Source organism: Adiantum capillus-veneris, chromosome 22 (genome assembly GCF_014529385.1).
Source record: "Adiantum capillus-veneris isolate H3 chromosome 22, ASM1452938v2, whole genome shotgun sequence".
NCBI classification, from domain to species: Eukaryota; Viridiplantae; Streptophyta; class Polypodiopsida; order Polypodiales; family Pteridaceae; genus Adiantum; species Adiantum capillus-veneris.
Window position 1 is genome coordinate 128602024 of NC_140952.1, and position 19592 is coordinate 128621615.

Here is a 19592-nt window from a genome sequence, read left to right on the forward strand (position 1 = left end):
AATGGCAGATGAAGCATGGATTGTCCTTGATCGAAAGGCACTGGGAACAATCCGGTTAAGCTTGGCGTCAACGGTGGCCTTCAATGTTTCGGAGATGAAGACCACGGAGGACTTGATGAAGTCACTTGACGACTTCTACGAGAAACCATCGGCATCCAATAAGGTATTTCTTATGAAGCGCTTGTTCAATCTAAAGATGGCAGAGAATGGTTCAGTTGCAGAACACCTAAATGACTTTAACACAAACATAAGTCAACTTCGATCAGTGAAAATCAATTTCGATGACGAAGTGCGAGCTCTCCTTATACTATCATCTCTACCGGATAGTTGGGACAGCCTTGTGATGGCTGTAAGTAATTTTATCTCTGGCACAAATACTCTTAAGTCTGATGATGTTGTGGGTGTTCTCCTAAGTGAGGAAATGCGAAGGAGAAGCACAGGAGAATCATCAAGTGCTGCACTATCAGTGGAAACAAGAGGAAGGCTTAAGGAGAGGTTCAAAAACCAAAAGGGTCGTGATCGCTCAAGGCGGAGCAAGTCACGCACAAAGTCAGTTCTTGAATGTTGGAACTGCGGCAAGAAGGGCCACGTCAAGAAGGATTGCTGGTCCAAGAAGAAGAAGGAGACAGAGTCTCAAGACAACAAGCCAACATCGGAGGCCAATGTGGCAGGTAAAGTAGAGCAAGATGCTCTAATTCTCTCATTAGACAATGTGTCTAATTCTTGGATAGTAGATTCCGGGGCTTCATTCCATGCGACACCACACAAGCAACATTTCCAAGACTACAGTAAAGGTAATTTTGGGTATGTATACTTGGGAGATGATGAAGCTTGTGAGATTGTCGGCAAAGGTACAGTTTCTGTCAAAACTGCTAACGGAAATGAATGGAAGCTTAAAGATGTTAGGCATGTTCCTTCTCTTCGCAAAAATTTGATCTCTACAGGACAATTGGACGATGAAGGTCACAACATTGCATTCGGAAACAAACGGTGGAAGATCTCAAAGGGATCTTTGGTGGTTGCCAAGGGTGAAAAAGTCGGTACACTTTACTTGTGTACTGTTATTACGCAACCTTCAGCTTGTGCAGCAACTACAGAAGTTGACAGTGCGGTGTGGCACTACCGACTTGGGCATATGAGTGCCAAAGGAATGCAAATCCTTCAAACAAAGAAGCTTCTACTAGGTTTGAAAGAAGTGGACTTAGAGTTCTGTGAAGATTGTGTTTATGGTAAACAAAAGAGGGTAAAATTTCAAAAATCAGGAAATGAAAGAAAAAATAAAAAACTTGAGTTGGTTCATTCGGATGTTTGGGGTCCTGCAAGTACACTATCACTTGGTGGCTCATTGTACTATGTAACATTCATAGACGATGCGACTAGAAAAACATGGGTTTATGTCATGAAGAATAAATCCGATGTATTTTCCATATTTCAAAGGTGGAAAGCCTTTGTGGAGAATGAAACAGGTACCAAGGTTAAATGCCTCAGATCCGACAATGGAGGCGAATATTGCAGCCAAGCTTTTGAAAGCTTTTGTGCTAGCAATGGCATTCGGAGGCAAAGGACAACCCCAAGGACACCTCAACAAAATGGGATTTCGGAAAGGATGAACAGGACAATCATGGAACGAGCACGAAGCATGCGGCTACATGCAGGCCTACCGCTTGAGCTTTGGGCGGAAGCTGTAAGTACGTCTGTGTACTTAATCAATCGGTCACCCTCAACGGCATTGGATGGGGGAGTTCCAGAAGAGGCATGGACAGGTAAACCGGTGAATTATGCATTTCTCAAAGTGTTTGGGTGTGAGGCTTTCATGCACATAGATAGAAGCCTAAGATCAAAGTTAGATGCAAAGTCCAAAAAGTGTTTCTTCATTGGCTATGGAGAAGGAGACTTTGGGTATCGCCTATGGAATCCTGAAGATGGTAAAATCTTAAGGAGTAGGGATGTAATTTTTAACGAACAAAATATGTACAAAGATTACTTGGAAAGAAAACGAACAAAAGAAACAAGTGATGAGTACATGGAGCTTGAGGACGGTGAAGACTCAAGGACTGCAAACGGTGACAATGTGCAACAACGTCAACCAAATGAGGAGCCTCAACCTATTCCCCGAAGATCTACAAGAGCAAGTAGACCTCCAGAAAGGTTTGTTCCTTCCTTCAACCATCTCCTGATCTCAGATTCTGGAGAGCCGGAATCATATGAAGAAGCTATGCAACATGAATCCAAAGAAGAATGGACGAAGAGCATGCAAGTGGAGATGGACTCACTACATCGCAACCAAACATGGGAGTTGGTTGAGTTGCCTAAAGGTAAGCGGGCACTTCAAAACAAATGGGTGTACAAGATAAAGGAAGAAGAAGGTGGGAAGAAAAGGTACAAGTCTAGGCTTGTGGTAAAAGGTTTTTCTCAAAAGAAAGGTATTGACTTCAATGAAATATTTTCTCCTGTTGTAAAAATGAACTCAATTAGGCTTGCCTTAAGCCTTGTGGCTGCTCATGATCTAAATCTCGAGCAAATGGATGTAAATACGGCATTCCCTCACGGTGACTTAGAGGAGGAAATCTACATGCTTCAACCAAAGGGGTATGAAGTAAAAGGTAAGGAGAAAATGGTTTGCAGATTAAAGAAGAGCTTGTATGGTTTAAAGCAAGCATCAAGACAATGGTACTTGAAGTTTGATCGATGGATGTTGGATCATGGATTCACAAGATGCAACTCGGATCACTGCGTCTACACGGAGAATTTGGGAGATGGGAAATTCATCATCCTAATGTTGTATGTTGATGACATGTTGATTGCAAGTGCTAACATGCAGGACATCAAAGACCTAAAAGAGGAGTTGTCCAAATCTTTTTCAATGAAAGATTTAGGTGCTGCAAAGAGGATACTTGGTATGAAAATATCAAGGGACAGGACGAAGAAGACAATAAAGCTATCTCAAGAAGATTACATCAAGAAGGTACTAGAAAGGTTTGCAATGCAAAATGCAAAACCAGTTTCTACACCTTTGGCTGGTCATTTTAAACTAACGAAGGATATGTGTCCAAAGACACAAGAGGAGATAGCCTATATGTCTAAAGTTCCATATGCTGCAGTGGTAGGTTCTCTAATGTATGCTATGGTCTGGACAAGGCCAGACATTGCACATGCAGTGGGAGTTGTGAGTAGGTTCATGGACAACCCAGGTAAAGAGCATTAGCAAGCTGTGAAGTGGATACTTAGGTATCTAAAAGGGACAACAACAAATGCTTTGTATTTTGGAGGAACTGATATTTTTCTAGAAGGGTATGCTGATGCAGATATGGCAGGTGACAAAGATACTCGAAGGAGCACTACTGGCTATGTGTTCACGGTTGGAGGCACAGCAGTAAGCTGGGCTTCAAAGCTGCAGAAAGTGGTTTCACTTTCTACCACGGAAGCAGAGTATGTAGCAATGACGGAGGCAAGCAAAGAAATTCTGTGGCTTCACAGATTCTTAGAAGAGCTTGGATTCAAACAAGACAATTGTGTCTTGTACAGTGATAGCCAAAGCGCTATCTATCTTGCGAAGAACTCAGCCTTTCATTCAAGGACAAAGCACATTGAGGTGAGATATCACTTCATACGCACTCTTTTGGAAGAGGGACAACTAAAGCTAGGAAAGGTGCATACAAGTGAAAATCCTGCAGACATGTTTACAAAGGTGGTCAACAAGGAGAAGTTGAGCTTTTGCTCATCTTCAATCGGCATTCAAGGATAAGAAGCCAGAATGGAAAGCAATCACAGGTTTGGTTTGGAGATCAGTCTCCAAGTGGGAGATTGTTAAGTATGGAGCCTGATTTACCCTTGTAATTTTCTGTGGTAAAAGCGCACATTTGTAAGGCCCCCATTTTGAGGAGAAGCCATTGTGCGTGAAGAAAAATCACTCACCGGAAACCAAAATTTTCACGGACAAGAATCAGGGGAAACTTTAAAGGCCTCGGGGACGGAGGCCCCCGAGACTTTTTTTTCGCTGGAATATTCTTTTTCACCGGAATATTATGGCCGGACGGCGGCCGGAAAGTGGTCGGAAAACAACCGGTCGGTTGGCCGGTGGCCGGTAGTCAATGGCCGATGGCCGGTGGTCGGAAGTCAATGGCCGGTGGCCGGTGGCCGGAAGTCAATGGCCGGTGGCCGGTGGCCGAATTCAAAAGCGGACTTGTCTTCTCAAGGGCGGCCACACATGGGTGGATTGGAGGGTCCGATTTGGACTTATTCGCACAAGGGCGGCTACACATGGCTGTCTCTCATAAGAGAGGGCAGCCCTTTTGGCCTATAAAAGGAGGCCATTTCTACACACATTTTATAGTGTGAAGTTGATGCAACAAGGTGAGTGTGAGGTGGTGAGAGTGAAGCAAGGCGGGAGCTCGATTAAGGGTATAATCCTTTTGTAAACTACTTCTTGTTTTGAAGTACTAAAGCCATTGAGTGGCTGCTCTCCCGTGGACGTAGCCCACATTGGGTGAACCACGTATATCGTGTGTACTCTCTCTCTCTCTCTCTACTCTATAATCTCGTGTATATAAATATGTCTCTCTCCATTAAGTAATCTACTCAATTATCTATTTAGCTACGTCTTATTTCCTAACACTAGACCACCTTCGGTCGTCGGTAGGTACCTACCACGTGTCACTCCCAGACCAGAGGTCCGTCCAGTGTGAACCAGTCTCAGTGTAACCCACTGTCCAACTGTATGTCCTGTGAAGTGACTGTAGCCTTGCTACACTCTCCTCGTCGCATGAGGGTGGGCGCTGAAATAAGCTAGGGCGGAGGAACTCCCAAGCTCGAAGAATTCTCAATGCAAAACGGTCCTCCCAGCCTCTGCTTAAGCCTGTCCTCCTCATCTCTGTGAAAATCCACCTGATCTCTGGGGCCCAAGTGCCGCCTGCTAGGGGAGCTCGAGCCTGAAGCCTCTGAAAAAGCAACTCCTTCCACGGCTCAGAGCCCGGAAGGAGTCCTCGTACAATAAGCTTCCCCAGCAGCGCTCTGCTCTGATCCACTGGATCTATGATACCTAACCCTCCCTTGGCAAGGGGAAGGGTAATAACTGTCCAGGCTACCTTCGCCCGGGCGGGCTGTCCATCGCGCCCAGAGCAAAGAAAGTTCCTGATCAGCCGCTGGCCCTGGCTGATACAAGAACTAGAAAAAATCCAACAAGAAGTGAAATACCACATAGTCGCCAGTAGAACCTGGTTTGCCACCACCACCCGCCCTGTTAGAGAGAGCCGAGCGGTGCTCCAATAGAGTAGCTTCCTCTGAATGCTCAGAAGAAGAGGGGCAATCTGCTGCTCGGGTGACAAATCCAGGCCGACCTGACATCCCAAATATCGCACCGCAATGCCAGGGGGGATCCATCTGAAGCCGGGGTCTGGGCTCCACGTTGGAGTGGGGGAGCTACTGATCCAAAAGGCCACTGTCTTGCGCCAATTGATCAGCGCCCCTGAAGCCACACAAAAAACCTGCAATGATTGCTCTGCCCGCTGTAGATTGGCCTCATGGCCATGCAGATATAACCCGGTGTCATCAGCAAACTCAGAATCCAGCAAATCCTCTCCCCCAACTGGGAGCTGAATACCTCACAATCCAACCTCCTCAGCCCTCAGATACATGCTCAATGCCTCTGCGAAGAATAGGAAGAGGAAAGAAGCAAAAGGGCATCCCTGTCGTACTGAACGAGTCAACTCAAAAATAGGACCACGGCCTCCTGCCATCAAAACCTGACTCCGTGCTGTAGAGTAGAGGGCTGAGACCCCCCGAATCCAACTAGCCTCAAAGCCCATGCGAAGCATAGTCCCCTCCAAGAAACCCCAATCAACCCGATCATATGCCTTCTCAAAATCGAGAAGGAGAACAACCAAGTCCTCTCCCAGCAAACGAGAAAGCGCGGTGGCCTCCCAAAAAGTAAAGATGTTGTCAAGGATGCTGCGCTCCTTGACAAATCCCGTCTGTGTAGCATGAATCAGATCCCCAAGGAAGGGCTGGATCCTCAAACTCAAGGCCTTAGCTAAGACCTTGTATACTGTGTTGAGGATCGTAATAGGCCTCCACTGCCGAATGTCATCTGTCACTCCTTCCCCCTTGGGGATAAGAAAAATCAAGCCCTCTGAAAATCTCTGAGGCATAGTCCTAGTATCCAAAATGTGCTGGAAGCCCCTCCGAAGCCCGGGCCCCAATATCTCCAAGTACCGCAGAAAGAAAGCAGGAGATAGCCCATCCTCCCCAGGGCAGCTATGCCGAGGGAGGGCCCTCAGGGCATCCGCGAGCTCCAAGTCAGAAAGTGGCTCAGCCAAGGCAGCCCTCATGCGATCTGTGACCCTCCTCTGCACATGAGCCCACATTGTCTGCCTGCATGTCTCCCGTGCCTCCGTGGGCGGCTCTGCTGAGAGCAACTCCCTGTAAAAGTCTGTAGCAATAGCTCGGATCTCATCGAGCTTTGTCGCGACCAAACCATCCTTGTGTCTAAGCTGGCGCACCCCTGCTCTGGCATGTCTAGGGCCTGTGATAGCAAAAAACTCTCCTGTCACTCTATCTCCTAACTGAGTCCACTAAGAGGCCTGTCTGTGAAAATAGAACTCATGCCGAACCTCCTCAATCTCGATCACTCTATCTCCTAACTGAGTCCACTAAGAGGCCTGTCTGAGTGAAAATAGAACTCATGCCTGACTCAATTGTGTCTCCACCCACTCACAGGAGGGCTGCTGCTCCTGGAGCTGCTGTAATGAGGCCAAGCTGTGTCTGAGCTGGCGCTCACGCTCTCGCGTCTCCTCAAGCCGTGCCAAAGCAATCTCATGCATAAAAGAGCTGAGTGCAGTAATCCCATGGGCGCACTGCTCAGCTGCATCCAAATCCATCCTCTGGCTCTCCTGCCATATACGCTCAATGTCCTCAGCAAGGCTAGCATCAGGGACAATCATGTCCGGGATCCTCAGCTGGAGACTGGGCTCCTGAGGCTGCTCCTCTAAGGCCAGAATGACTGGCGCGTGATCTGAGAAAGAGGTACCGGCCAAGATCCCAACAGCTCCCCCCCGAGCCCCAAAGTGATCAGATACATAGAACCGATCAATGCGTGAAAGATTAGTTCCTCCCTACCGGCGATCCGACCGAGAGAAACTCAAGCTGCCTTGAGAGCGCAAAAAAGCCTCATGCTGCCATACATTCGTGATCCTCAGAGTCATGCATAACTGCTCCCAGGCTGCCAGCTCTGCCCCCCCTGTACTGTCACATGACTCCCTCCCACCCTGTCGGAGGGGTCCTTAAGCATGTTGAAGTCACCTCCAACACACCAATGATCAACATCAGGCAATGCATCCGTGATCTGAGTCCAAAACTCAGCCCTGGCACTAGCATGGTTCGGCGCATAAACATTGAGCACCCCTACGTGCTCACCGTGTACCCTCAAAGTGACATACTGCGCCCAACCAGGCACTATAATCCTCCTATCCACAATAGCCTGCTGCCAAGACTCTGCAATAGATATACATACACCACCTTGCCCTCCCATGGGGCCAAAGCCTGACGACCAAAAAGTATCCCACTTGCCCGATAAAATCGAGTCAAATCTGTGAACCCTGCTCTCACTCAGATGGTGCTCCTGTAGCATCAAGATGTCAATACTGCCTCCTACCAAGCATCTCTGTAGCTCATGACGAAGCCGACCTCTGTAACACATAAACTGCGAGCCGCCAAGGCCCTGCACATTCCATGAGATAACCCTCATGGATGACTGCTGGAAGTAGATGCTGACTCGGCCATACGGCGAGCTTTCGCCTCCGGCTTGGACGGGGAGTAATCCCCGTCCGACTGACTGCGAATCTGCCCCTCCTTGTGCTCCACAAGCACTGCGAATAACCACCCAGTGTCTATGGCCCATGGCCACTGCCTCTGTCTCGGAGAGCATATCCTCATAAATACATACATACCTAGGATCTCGTGCGAGGTTTGCCACTATACGAACAACTAAGTGACGAACCCCTGCAGAGTCCACACTCCCTGTGACAAAGAACTGTGCTAAATCCCCCAAATGATCCAGCATAGTAGTGACCTCCAAATCACCAACATGCTGAGAAAACTCCACTGCTTGGCTGTGCAGAGTCTCAGTGGCACTGTCTAGAGTCCAGTCCCTATCACTGGATCCACATAGCGGGAAAGAGAAGGCCACCGAAGAGTCAAGAGCCTCCTCTCCCCGTGCCTGCACAATCACCACATGAACTCTGATAGGTGCTGGCTCGTGCGGGCCCTCGACTCCAAATAGACGTGAAAAGGAGTGGTCGAAGGCGGCACATCTCTGACGCATGTCGAAGCCGACCAACCGACTGCGGATGGAGGTGAGGCGAGAAGCCCGAATTGGTATGGACGCCTTCTCCGGTGCACGGCGAGAATAACAAAGGTTACCCCCCAGTGATCGTCTCACTGAAGGTGAATGCCAGGAGAATGCCGAAGGGGGGGCGGAGGCGGGGGCGGGTGATGGCGAAGGGGGGGAAGGAGAGGATGGAGGCGATGGAGGCGGCGGCGGGGGAGGCGAAGCGGGGGTCGAAGCGGGCGGCGTGGAAGAGGGTGGAGGAGGAGGGGGAGGAGGAGAGGCGAAAGGTGGGGCTGACATCTCCTGATCCTCTGCTGGAGCAGTGGGCTCCTGCTGCTAAAGGGGATCAAAGCTGTTCCTCACGGGAACCCAATGCGGCGTGAGGAAACCCAATGCGGCTGATCTGGAGCTGGCTGCTGAGTTTGTCTGGGGGCAGGTTGCTGAGGCTACCTCCCTCTGCGATGGCCGTGCCCAGGCTGCCACTCAGAACCCACGGCGGAATCTCCAGTAGCCGGCGGCTGTGCTGGCTGAGGGTCTGCTGAGGTACCAGCAGCCTGCTGTGGCTGAGGTGCTGCTGATGGCCCAGCTGACGTCTGCTGCTGTGGCGGCTGAGGTCGAGGTCTCCTGCGAGGGCAAACTTTGGCCAGATGGCCAACCTGCCAACATATAAAGCACTGATTCGGGAGCCCCGAATACTCAACCCTCTGATCAATCCATTCCCCACCTACCAAAGGCAACTGTACAGCCTTTGGTAGAGAGGCAATGTCTGGGACAAATACCCTAACTGAGGGAAGCCCCGCAGCTCTGGCCACCACTGAGCTGCCGTCGGAACACTCTCGAGAACCGATCCCACCGGTGAACCAATCCTAGACAGAAGAGGAAGATACTCCCGTCTGAGGCCAGGGAAACACACAGTGACGTGAAAGAGACAGACGCATCTCTCTGTGGTAGCTGGCTGGGTCAAAACCATGCTCCCACTGACTGAAGAAAGCCCAAGCCCCCCTGATATCCAGAGGGCTCATAGCTAGAACCTGGGTGACGCTCTGCACAGACTCGAACTCTATCTGATAATGTTCGCGGCCCAGGAGCTGCACATCCAAAATCTTGCCCACATCAGCAAGAAGGCAAGCCTGCAAAAGATCTCGAATCTCCCCACGACTGGGGCGGGTGCCAACAATCCGGCAGATGGTGGAGTGGGCTTGAAGCCGCTCCACCTCTGCTGCGAGGCTCGCTTCCTCTTCTGGCAAAAGAGAAAGCCTGAAAGGGGTCTCCTCGGGGGTGGTCGAGGGGGCTGCATCAGGGTCCCTCTGAGGCGGGGCGGGAGGAGAATCCATCAGAGTCTGAAGCAGGGGCGAAGTCGGTGGCGAGGCGAGGAGGCCAAAGGGGAAAAGCGAGTAAAATTCCTTTGAGGTGGGGAAAAAACGAGTAAAATTCCTTTGAAGCCGACAAAAACACCCTCGGAACCTAAGGCTTGAGGAAAAAAAAACCTTTCAACCAAAAGCTCAAGCGCAACAAAGGGCTACCCAAAGCTAAAATAAAATCCGAAATAGCGAGGCGAGAACAAGGGGAGGTGGAGGACGGGCAAGAAGAGAAAATCGACGAGCGAGGGCGAGGGCGAAATGGCAGGTGAGGGGGGCGAGTGGCGAGGGTGAGGGCGAGGGGCGAGTGAGGGCTGAGGACGAGGACGAGGGGGGAGCAGGTGGCGAGGGAGATACGCAGGAACACAGGGAGCGGAGGGGGGGCGCGGGCTTCAGCGAGCACTTGGAGAGCTCACAAGTATTCTGAACGAGATCTTCTTAAATGAAGAGGCGGGTAGAAAAGAGCTCCAGAATCTCTCGCAATAAGCGTCCACTGTATCTTTCTTGGTCATCCGAAGATGGTTCCAAGCAGTTCGTATATCACGTTCATACTCTCGAGTCAACCAAGAAGAAATAAAAAGCCTCTTGAATTTCAGCCATTTAACTGGAGCAGTCTTGCTTAATAGAAGCGTCGACCATCAAGTTCGAGCATTCCCCTTAAAGTAAGAGGCAGCTCTTTGAATCTTAGAGTGCTCTAAGTAATGCCCCCCCGCGAAAGCGATATCAAACTGTTGTACAAAAGATAAAGCCTTCGAAGCATCCAGAAAACGTGTCAAATTTAATTGACTGTCCACCTTCCTTAAACTCGGACTTTCTTGCTTTTGTCTTCCAGAACGTCATACTGGTTGGCTTTGTAAAAATTCTTCTTCTTTGCATAAAAGTTGCTGTTGTCAGAGTCTGAACTGTCTGTAGACGAGTCCTCTGTAGAATTGTCACTCATGGGGCGAGATTTAGGCTTCTTTGCCTTTTTCTTACCCTTCCAAAGCGTTTCTTCTTGCTTCGCTTTTTGCCTTTTTGGTCTTCTTCATGCGAGTCAGATGAGCTAGAAGAATTATCAGAAGAAGAAGAAGAAGAAGAATTGGGTACTCCTTCGAATCAAACACGCTTCTTCTGTTTCTTTGCCTTTTCAAAAGTCGACTGACGACCCAAATAGCCCAAGAAGTCAGTGCCTTTCTTCTGCTTTTTGCCGTGCTTTTCAGCTTTGTTTTGCACGTCAAAAAGCTGAGCAATTCGTGCATCCACCACCTCTAATTCCTTCTCTGTATACTTCTTGAGAGTAGGAGGTTTCTTGAGAGCGGGTTTTGGGGGTGGTGTTGTGGTTTTCTGCCACTGCGTGTGCACCTCCTCCAAAGAGGTCTTGCTCATAGATTTTGCCATTTTCGGGTCCTTGGCAAAATTAAGCATCATCTTTGTTGCGTCGCCGGCCAATCGTTGACGCTCCATCTCTCGACGCTCCGCCGAAGCAGGCCGAGGCGGGCCATTCTCTTTGCTGGGATCTTCGTTGTGATCCCTTCTCGCATCTCTGGATGCAGAGGGAGTCGGCTGATCTTTGCCTGAAGCCCTAGGTGCCGCGGAAAAAAAATTGGGATCGAATTTCTCATAGAAGAGAAATCCGCCGTGCTCTAACACCACTGTAATAGACTTAGACACTCCAAGTCAAGAATCTACCGCGACAGCACAAGTGACCACTTCAAAAACAGTTCACAGTTCACAATTGATTCAACACTGGCCCGATGGAGTTCCGTGCCTACAGGTATTGGCCCCAAAGACTGGTGCCCCTTTCGGTATTTCTTTTTGTATTAATCTAAGTTCAAAGTACAAGAGTGCGGGCAGGCGTTCACACTCGGACTCTGCGTCCAGATGCTCTGAGTTGTGAGAGGCCTGCTCACCTATTTAAAGATTACAAGGGATGCCAAAAGTAGAGCCCCAAAAGCTGAAAATCAAAAGCTCTGTGGAAAATAAAGCAAAGGCTCTTTCTCTCTCTTTCTCTTTTATGCTTTAATAAAATAAAGCAAAAAGCCTTCTCTCTCCCAACATGCGTAGCTCGTGAAACAACAGACAACTGAGGGAATCACCATGTTCTAGTGGCTAGTCGCCCATCGAGCTACCATTGGTTGGTCTACAGTGGCCATCCGGAGGGCTGTGCCCACCCACTTGAGTCATAGAGGCATTGTCTATGGGATTGCCCCATGGTGCAACAAGTTTGGCTTCAGATTTTACTGCTGATGCCAGCCCCGTTGTCAGCTAGGCAATACACTTGGGGTGTTGCTGCATGGTCCACCCTCACGGGCCTTGCACTTCGTTTCGAGTTTTCTTCAGCTAGCAGGATGATTGTGATATGGGATGGCCGGCCTACATTCCAATCTGGCACAAAGCTTATGCCTCACGAGTGGAGAGATGATAGAGGGCTTTGTTGGGAGCTTATCTGCAGCTAGACTCTTTGGTTCATTTGGAGAGCCCGTTGCTTCGGCATCTTCAAGGCCCCATTCCACTCGTGGAGACTGTACCAGATATCTGCCTAGAGCTGATACATACACTTCAAGGACAGTTCGAGAGGCTTCAAGGCAGCTCCGACTGTATGTGGGAGCGCTGCGAGGCATTCCTACGACTTTGGCGTCCAAGGCCTTTCTACACCATGGTCCATGGGGCTCCTAGATGGCACTACCAGCCACTTTGTTTCCTCCTCCCATATCGTGATTTAGCCTTCATCGTACAAATCTCATTTTTTCATTGGGAGAGTCTCCCCTCATGCTGATGTAGCCCCCTCTTGTAGGGGCAGTTTGTAGCCTGCTGTGAAAATTTTATTAACTAATAGAAGGATCTTTTTCTTAGAGAAAAAAACTGTGCATTTCATATAGTTTCATGCATACAAATACACCACCAAAAAAGTATGTGCAGACACGGGTGCAGGTGTAGAAGCTTGCATGCATGCAATTGTGCACACACCCACACAAGTACATAGAGAACTTTGTAAAGATTAACTTTCTTTAAAGAAAGAACAGAAGGATTAAAAAAAATCTTACTATGGTTTTCGATCTTTTCATTCGACTTGGAACAGGCCGTATATAGAGCACTGTAAACGGATCAGACTTCCCAATGATGTCTTTGTTCAAAAGATTCCTTGCTTCTACCACCTTAACTCGTAAAATTCCCGAGACTTGAACTTCAAGTTCCCTGAAACACTCAAATCAGAAGGCTTCTGTCTTACAACAGTATTGACTTCAAATTCTAAGGAGAGAAATTGTGAATACCTGTAGGGTCCTGGGATGATTTCAACAATTCTGCGCATCGGCCAAACTAATGTATCTAAAATGGCTGCTTTGATAGATTTCTTCCAGCATAAAAAAATGTTAGTACGTGATGCTTAGCTTTCCATTTCTTTTAAGTAGGAATGCCTGGAAACCATTAACCAAAAATATTTTCATCGTAGAGAGCTTCATAACTACCTCTACTGTCTTGAATACTCCTGGAACCGAAGAAGCAATCCCTGGTTCACCTTTTAAACTAAATTGGAAATCTCTCTGCATAAAATTGAAAAATCACAAACCATAACAAGAATCTCAGTGTAAACAGTAACTTACATTGAAGGCTTGCCACTTACAAGATCTTTTATAGAGTACATAAAAGCCTGGAAGCATGGAAATTCATTGAACAAGGGCTTGAAAGTTAGTCGCATTCTTCCATGAACCTTGATATCCCTTAACTGCACACAAGAAGCATGATTCAAACCTGTTATACATACAGACAGAAACAAACAGACAAACGATGCCTACAAAGCTGGCCAATAACAGTATAAGGCAATCACAAGCACATGCCTATGCACAATATGAATGAGAAAAAAACTCTCAGATTACAAGCCTATGGACTTACCCATTGCCCATGTATGTGCTCTCTCTCTCTCTCTCTCTCTCTCTCTCTCTCTCTCTTGCTGGTTCACCTGCGTGGGCTGTGGCAGTTTGTGAAAGGACAGCACGTGCATAGGGCTGCAACACACAATAGCTGAGAGGCACGCAGGTAACCAGCAATAGTGCTTAGGGCTGAGTAATGCGCAGTTGTTGCTGCAGATGCTGAGCAGTGCATAGCTGTTGTAACAAGTTCTGAGCAGCGTGCAAGTGATGCAGCAGATGTGGAGCAGTGCACAGGGCAGAAAACGTCAAACAAGGCTGGGAAGTCTGCATGTGCCAGTCTCGAGGCAGTGCTTTGGCTGACACAACCAGGTGCGTAGCCTTAAGTAAGGTGGCAAAGTAGATAGCAGAGCAGTTGAGTAGGTCTCTCTCTCTCTCTCTCTCTCTCTCTCTCTCTCTCTCTTGGGAAGTGAAACAAATAGGCAAGAAAGATGGCGGCGCACTACATGGTCACAAGCAAGAGGATGATAGCCATTGAAAGAGAGTTGAAAGAATGCAAAGCTCACATGGATGAGTGGAAGAAAGAGAAGAACTCACTTCTTGAATGGAAAAAGAGGGAGGAACAGGCGAGGGAACTAGAGCGCAAGGAGTTCCGGGCTGAAATTCAAGCTCTAAAAGGTAGCATCTCAGCCCTTCGGAAGGAACTCACCGAAACTAAAGAGAGAGGACGCTTTGAAGATGGAGAAATTCAGCCATCAATGATAGATGAGCTGAATAGTATACAAGCACAAGTCAAAGAAATAAAGGAGGAAGGAGAAAAGAAGACCTCATGGGTGGAGGTTCTCTCCAAAACGCAAAAGAAGGTGGAAGAGGTTGAAAAGTGGATTGAGGTTGTCAAGAAGGGAAAAGGCAAGGACATTCCGACTACGCCCGACATCATCAACAAGACACTTGAAGAGGAACAACGAAGAAGGGTACGCGCTCTACACGTGAGAGTGACCGGCCTAAAAGGTTCAAATAAGGTTGACCAAGAGGTGAGGAGCCTCATGTCAATGATGGGGGTGGAGAAGCCCTCGCACACACAAGCTTGGAGAGTGGGCAAGAAAAATGAAGGTAATCGGGAGAGTTCAAAAGAACGGGCTCTCATTTTGCGCTTTCCCTCCATGGAAGAAAAGAAAGACTTTTTAAAGAAGAGGCCAACTCTCAAGAAAACAGGTATCTTTTAGGAGATGACCTTACCCTCTCACAGCTTGCACATATGAGAGAGGTCATGCCGGAGATTATAGCAGCAAGGGAGAAGGGAAAGTTAGCCTTCTACAGAAATGGACGAGTAGTGATTACAGAGCACCGCTCTACATGACGGTGCGAGACCTATGGGACCACTCTCAGGATGGCGGTTTGGAACTGTAATGGTTCGTATAGACTTGATGTGGGGGCCTTTGAGGACAGCTTCAGAGACAGAGACATTGTTTTCTACTCAGAGACTCATCAAGCTCCAGAACAGTTGATGCCGCACATATCAGGATACAAATGGGAGACAGCTTGCTGGACATGCACCAGATCTTAGCATGGGACTAGAGCATAGGGAGGTGTAGCAGTTCTTTTCAGAGAGGAGCTCAAGCCACTACTGTACATAGTTCAGAGAGATGATGAGGCCAGATACTTGTGGGTGAGGAGTATCTGGGGTGAGGATGAGGGCAGAGACTGGACGTTTCTTGTACATCGCCATATGCTATTTTCCTCCCAGCACTTCAGTATATGCTTCACCCTGAGGACAGTCTCCTTACTTTGTACTTGATGATGATATCTGGGAGTTTTCCAGGGATGGAGACATCATACTTTTGGGGGATTTCAATGCCCATACAGGCAGTTCATAGACGGTTTTCTATGACACCTCAGAGGAGATGCTCAGAGAGCTAGAGCCAGAGGAGATGGGGCTTGAGAGATGCTCACACGACAAAGAGCATACAGAGTATGGGAGATACCTCAGGGAGATGACGACTACTCACAGTTTAGCCATACTGAATGGCTTACCGACTTTCCCATCGTCTACAGGTTTTACTTGTTTTCCACACAGACATGGGTCCAGTACTGTAGACTATGTTCTAACACATCCAAGCTTTATCTCTCACATTCAGGATTTCACAGTGGGGCCCAGGCCTATTGGGATAGCAGTAGATCATGCACTTTTGACATTATCAGTCTCCTTTGAGTACAATACATCTCAGGCCTCACGGGGTGGTAGACATCCACGCTATACTTTTACACCAGAGACTGACTCAGTCTATGCAGAGGAGATACGTAGGCTTTTATGCACATCAGAGCCAGTATACAAAGTGGACGAGATCACATCTATGCTAACAGTGACATTACATGGGGCAGCGACAGAGGCATACCCACGCACTCAGCCTGGTCAGAGACTTCGTTCTGGGCACATGCCTCATAACAGCTGGTATGATGAGGAGTGTCGACAGAGGAGAGCTCAGATATAGCGGGAGCTTGCATTGGGAGTGATCACCTATAGGCAGTCTCGTATTGCTACACAACGACTAGTACAACGGAAGAAGCGAGCTTTCTTGGTCCAGATGGAGCAGGATTTATATAAGCTCTTCCTAAGTAGAGATTCAGGAGAGGCTTGGCATCTATTCCATGAGCACTCGCCCCCACCATTGATTACTTCTACAGAGATATGGGGGTAGTATGCAGCTTCTTTATACACTGTACCTGGATAGCCACCACTACAAAATCCACCACAGCCATGTCCGGCTATGAGCACCTTCTTTACCACTGAGATGGTAAAGGAGGCCATTGACAGGATGAAGACCACACTGGATCATGTCTTTACACTCAGAGCTATCATTGAGGAGGGTCGAGCACATGGCAGACGGATATATTGCAACTTTGTGGACTTCCGCAAAGCTTTTGACACAGTACCGAGGGCCAGATTGATGCGCCGACTCATGGAATTGGGGGTACCCACATAACTGATATGGGGGATTATGGCATTGTACAGTTTAGTGATGGGTCATGTACGCACATCAGAGGGGATATTTGACATAATTCACTCCACTATTGGAGTGAAACAGGGATGCCCATTGTCCTCTACTTTATTTGGTTTGTATGTTGATGAGTTTTCTGATTATATTGACAGAGGAGGAGATAGAGGTGCTCAGCTTGCAAGGACATGGATCCCTCTTTTATTGTATGTTGACGATATCGTGTTAATATCAGACTCACCAGAGGGTATGCAGAGACATTTGGACACATTGCATAGTTTTGCAGGGGATAGTGGATTATCTGTCAACCTTGGTAAAACCAAGGTTATGGTATTTAATACCACGCCACAGTGGGTTAGGAGCTCAGCACCTACATCCACATATGGTCAGGACAGTATGGAGTATACTGATGCATACACCTATCCTGGGCTGGTCTTTAGTGGACCGAGGTTCACACTGAAAGTGGTAGCACACACTCAATTGACTCGTGCCTATGCAGCCCTAGGCGGTTTAGAGAGGATTTGTTCGCAGGTTCAGTTCCAGGAACCTCGAACAAAAATATGGCTCTTCGACACTTTGGTCGCTTTAGTTATGCACTACGAGGTTCAGGTTTGGGGACCGTCTGTTGACAGTGCTGGATGGAGTAATATGGAGAGGCCCTTGGTATTTATGATTTCTAGGCCGATTAGAGCCAAGGCCTCAATTCCACATGACATCATACGAGCGGAGCTGGCTGCCCCACCTATGGAGGTTGAGGCGCTTACCAGATCAGTATCATTTGTACACAGCTTATGGGACACCACTAGGGACAGATATGCTAGGCTTGCTCTTGAGTCATCCAGACAGCTGGCATTACAGGGAGATACATCATGTTGGTATGCACAAATGAGCTCATGGTTTCAAAGGCATGGTTTCAGCATGGACAGGCTGCCCCCTTTCTAGTATTCTCTTGATGTACCATCTTTGGCTCTTACACGGATGGAGATTACTAGACTCATTCAGCAGGATCTTATCCAGCTTGATACCAGGAGGACATGGATAGAGCCATCACGGGAGTTGGGTACGAAGAGGTCTTTCTATAGAGAGCATCTTCTCCAACTCACGACAGACGGTTTTGTCACACGGCCTAGCTACATGGACACACATCTATCTCATGGGTTACGATGTGCCATAGGCCAGATTCGCACATCTTCACACCAGCTTGGGATTGAAAGAGGTAGATTCAGAGGCATACCAGCAAACACTAGGATATGTCAGTTATGCCACGCAGAGCCAGAGACAGAGTTTCAGTACATATGTCACTGCACAGTCTACTATGAGATATGGGGACGCTTTCATTGTTAGTTCAGAGATGGTTTTGACTCGTTAGATAGAGTCATGAGATATCAGGATCAGAGATGTCTCGGATTATTTCTACTTGAGATACAGAGACATAGAGACTCTCTCTTGAGAGGGCATAGACAAAGACTGTCCCAGAGACGCATCTCAGATTTCTTCAATACGAGTACCAAAGAGGCAGAGGGGCCACCACCATCACAGAGCTCGGTTCCCACCCATACACACACCAGCGGTACTCTCATTGACCGAGCTATAGAGTTGGGGAGATCGAGACGACCGCGACTGAGGAGGGGAGCCAAGCAACACCGAAGGAGATTGTGGCAGAGGATCCACAGGATTCTAGCACAACACCCAAAGTGTCGATCAAGATAGGCTTCATGCTACTGCTATATTGTATCATGGTGACACTTATCCCCACTTTGTACCTTTGTGGCATGATACCATTGCTCAGCTTACCAGCCACCCATAGAAGTCGGTAGCACTCCTATCTCAGTTTTTAGTTTGTAGTTTTCTTTGTTTGTACCCAAACTTGGTTCTAGACTCATCATTGTAATCAATTTGGTCTCATAGGTCATTTTGGCCTTTTGTAGACGTTAATATATCATTTCATTTCTCTCTCTCTCTCAAAAGGGAGAGCCTTAATCATCCGTTTCCCATCCATGGAGGCAAAGAAGGACTTCTTGAAAAAGTGCCCTACACTAAAGAAAACGGGCATATTCCTTGGAGATGACCTCACTCTCACACAACTTGCACATATGAGAGAGGTAATGCCAGAGATTCAAGCGGCAAGGGAGAGCGGAAAGACGGCCTTCTACAGAGATGGCCGGGTAGTGATTGTAGAGCGGCGCTCCACATGACGGTGTGAGACTTATGGGACCACACTCAAAGTTGTGTAGCGCGGATAATATGTCGTGCTCTCTACAGTGTGGGTGCCCCTCAGTGCAATGTGCGAGACAATCTCACTCAAACAAATGGAAACTCTCTCAAACAGAATGAAACATGGAAACAATGGATAACAACAGAGACACAACAGTGGACTAGAACATGTGGACTCGACTAGCTCAAAGAACCGTGTACAGACTCTGGCGTGGCAGCACTCTCAGCTCCAGCCCAGGACTCACAGGTACAATGGGGTTGTCGAGGCTCAGATGTGCAGGGATTGTGCTAATGTGCTCTGTCTAGGACTCTGTGTAAGACTCGCTCTAGACGACTACGTACAAGATAAGATAATGATAATGACCCAACGGCTACTACTCATAGATACAATCATAAAGAGCCACCAATGGCCCATAAATGTCAGCCAGCTAAGTGTGACCTGGCCACATGTCCACTAGGCCACCCTCCGTATCCCTGCCACGTGTCACTGTCCAAGTGTCCGTCCAGTGTGAACAGACCAGACCAACTGTACTAACTGTAACTGTGTCCTGTGAAAGTGACACTGTAGCCCGCCACAGGCGGAGGTAGTTCGACTGGCACCCGGATGGGATGTTGCCATTACACCGAGCATTGGCAAACTTTGTTTGCAATGACAGGGGTGTTCAGGGCACGTGAGTGACGTTCTACTCGGGATCCCTTGGTACCACAAGAACTACGCCGTGGTTGACTACCGGGCCGAGAAAGCGACTTTGATAAATGAAGGGTTTAGAGATTGTACTTGATGAACTTCAGTTTTCTTACTTATTCTTTTGGGAGAACTGAACGATGGATAAAGGTTGAATATGTTTTGACCTGA

The 19592-nt window shown here is 48.1% G+C and overlaps 1 protein-coding gene across 1 annotated transcript in view; it reads right to left on the reverse strand.

Annotated features, from left to right (window-relative positions):
• The window catches only part of LOC147430206 (synaptotagmin-5-like), a 123028-nt gene that overhangs the window by 22257 nt on the left and 81179 nt on the right, over positions 1-19592 (reverse strand). Inside the window, exons 6-9 of the mRNA XM_086494703.1 lie at positions 13283-13384; positions 13128-13202; positions 12933-13012; positions 12705-12855 (exon numbers count right to left, since the gene is read on the reverse strand). Coding sequence (XP_086350829.1) covers positions 12705-12855; positions 12933-13012; positions 13128-13202; positions 13283-13384 — 408 coding nt within the window. The remainder of the gene's footprint in view (positions 1-12704; positions 12856-12932; positions 13013-13127; positions 13203-13282; positions 13385-19592) is intronic.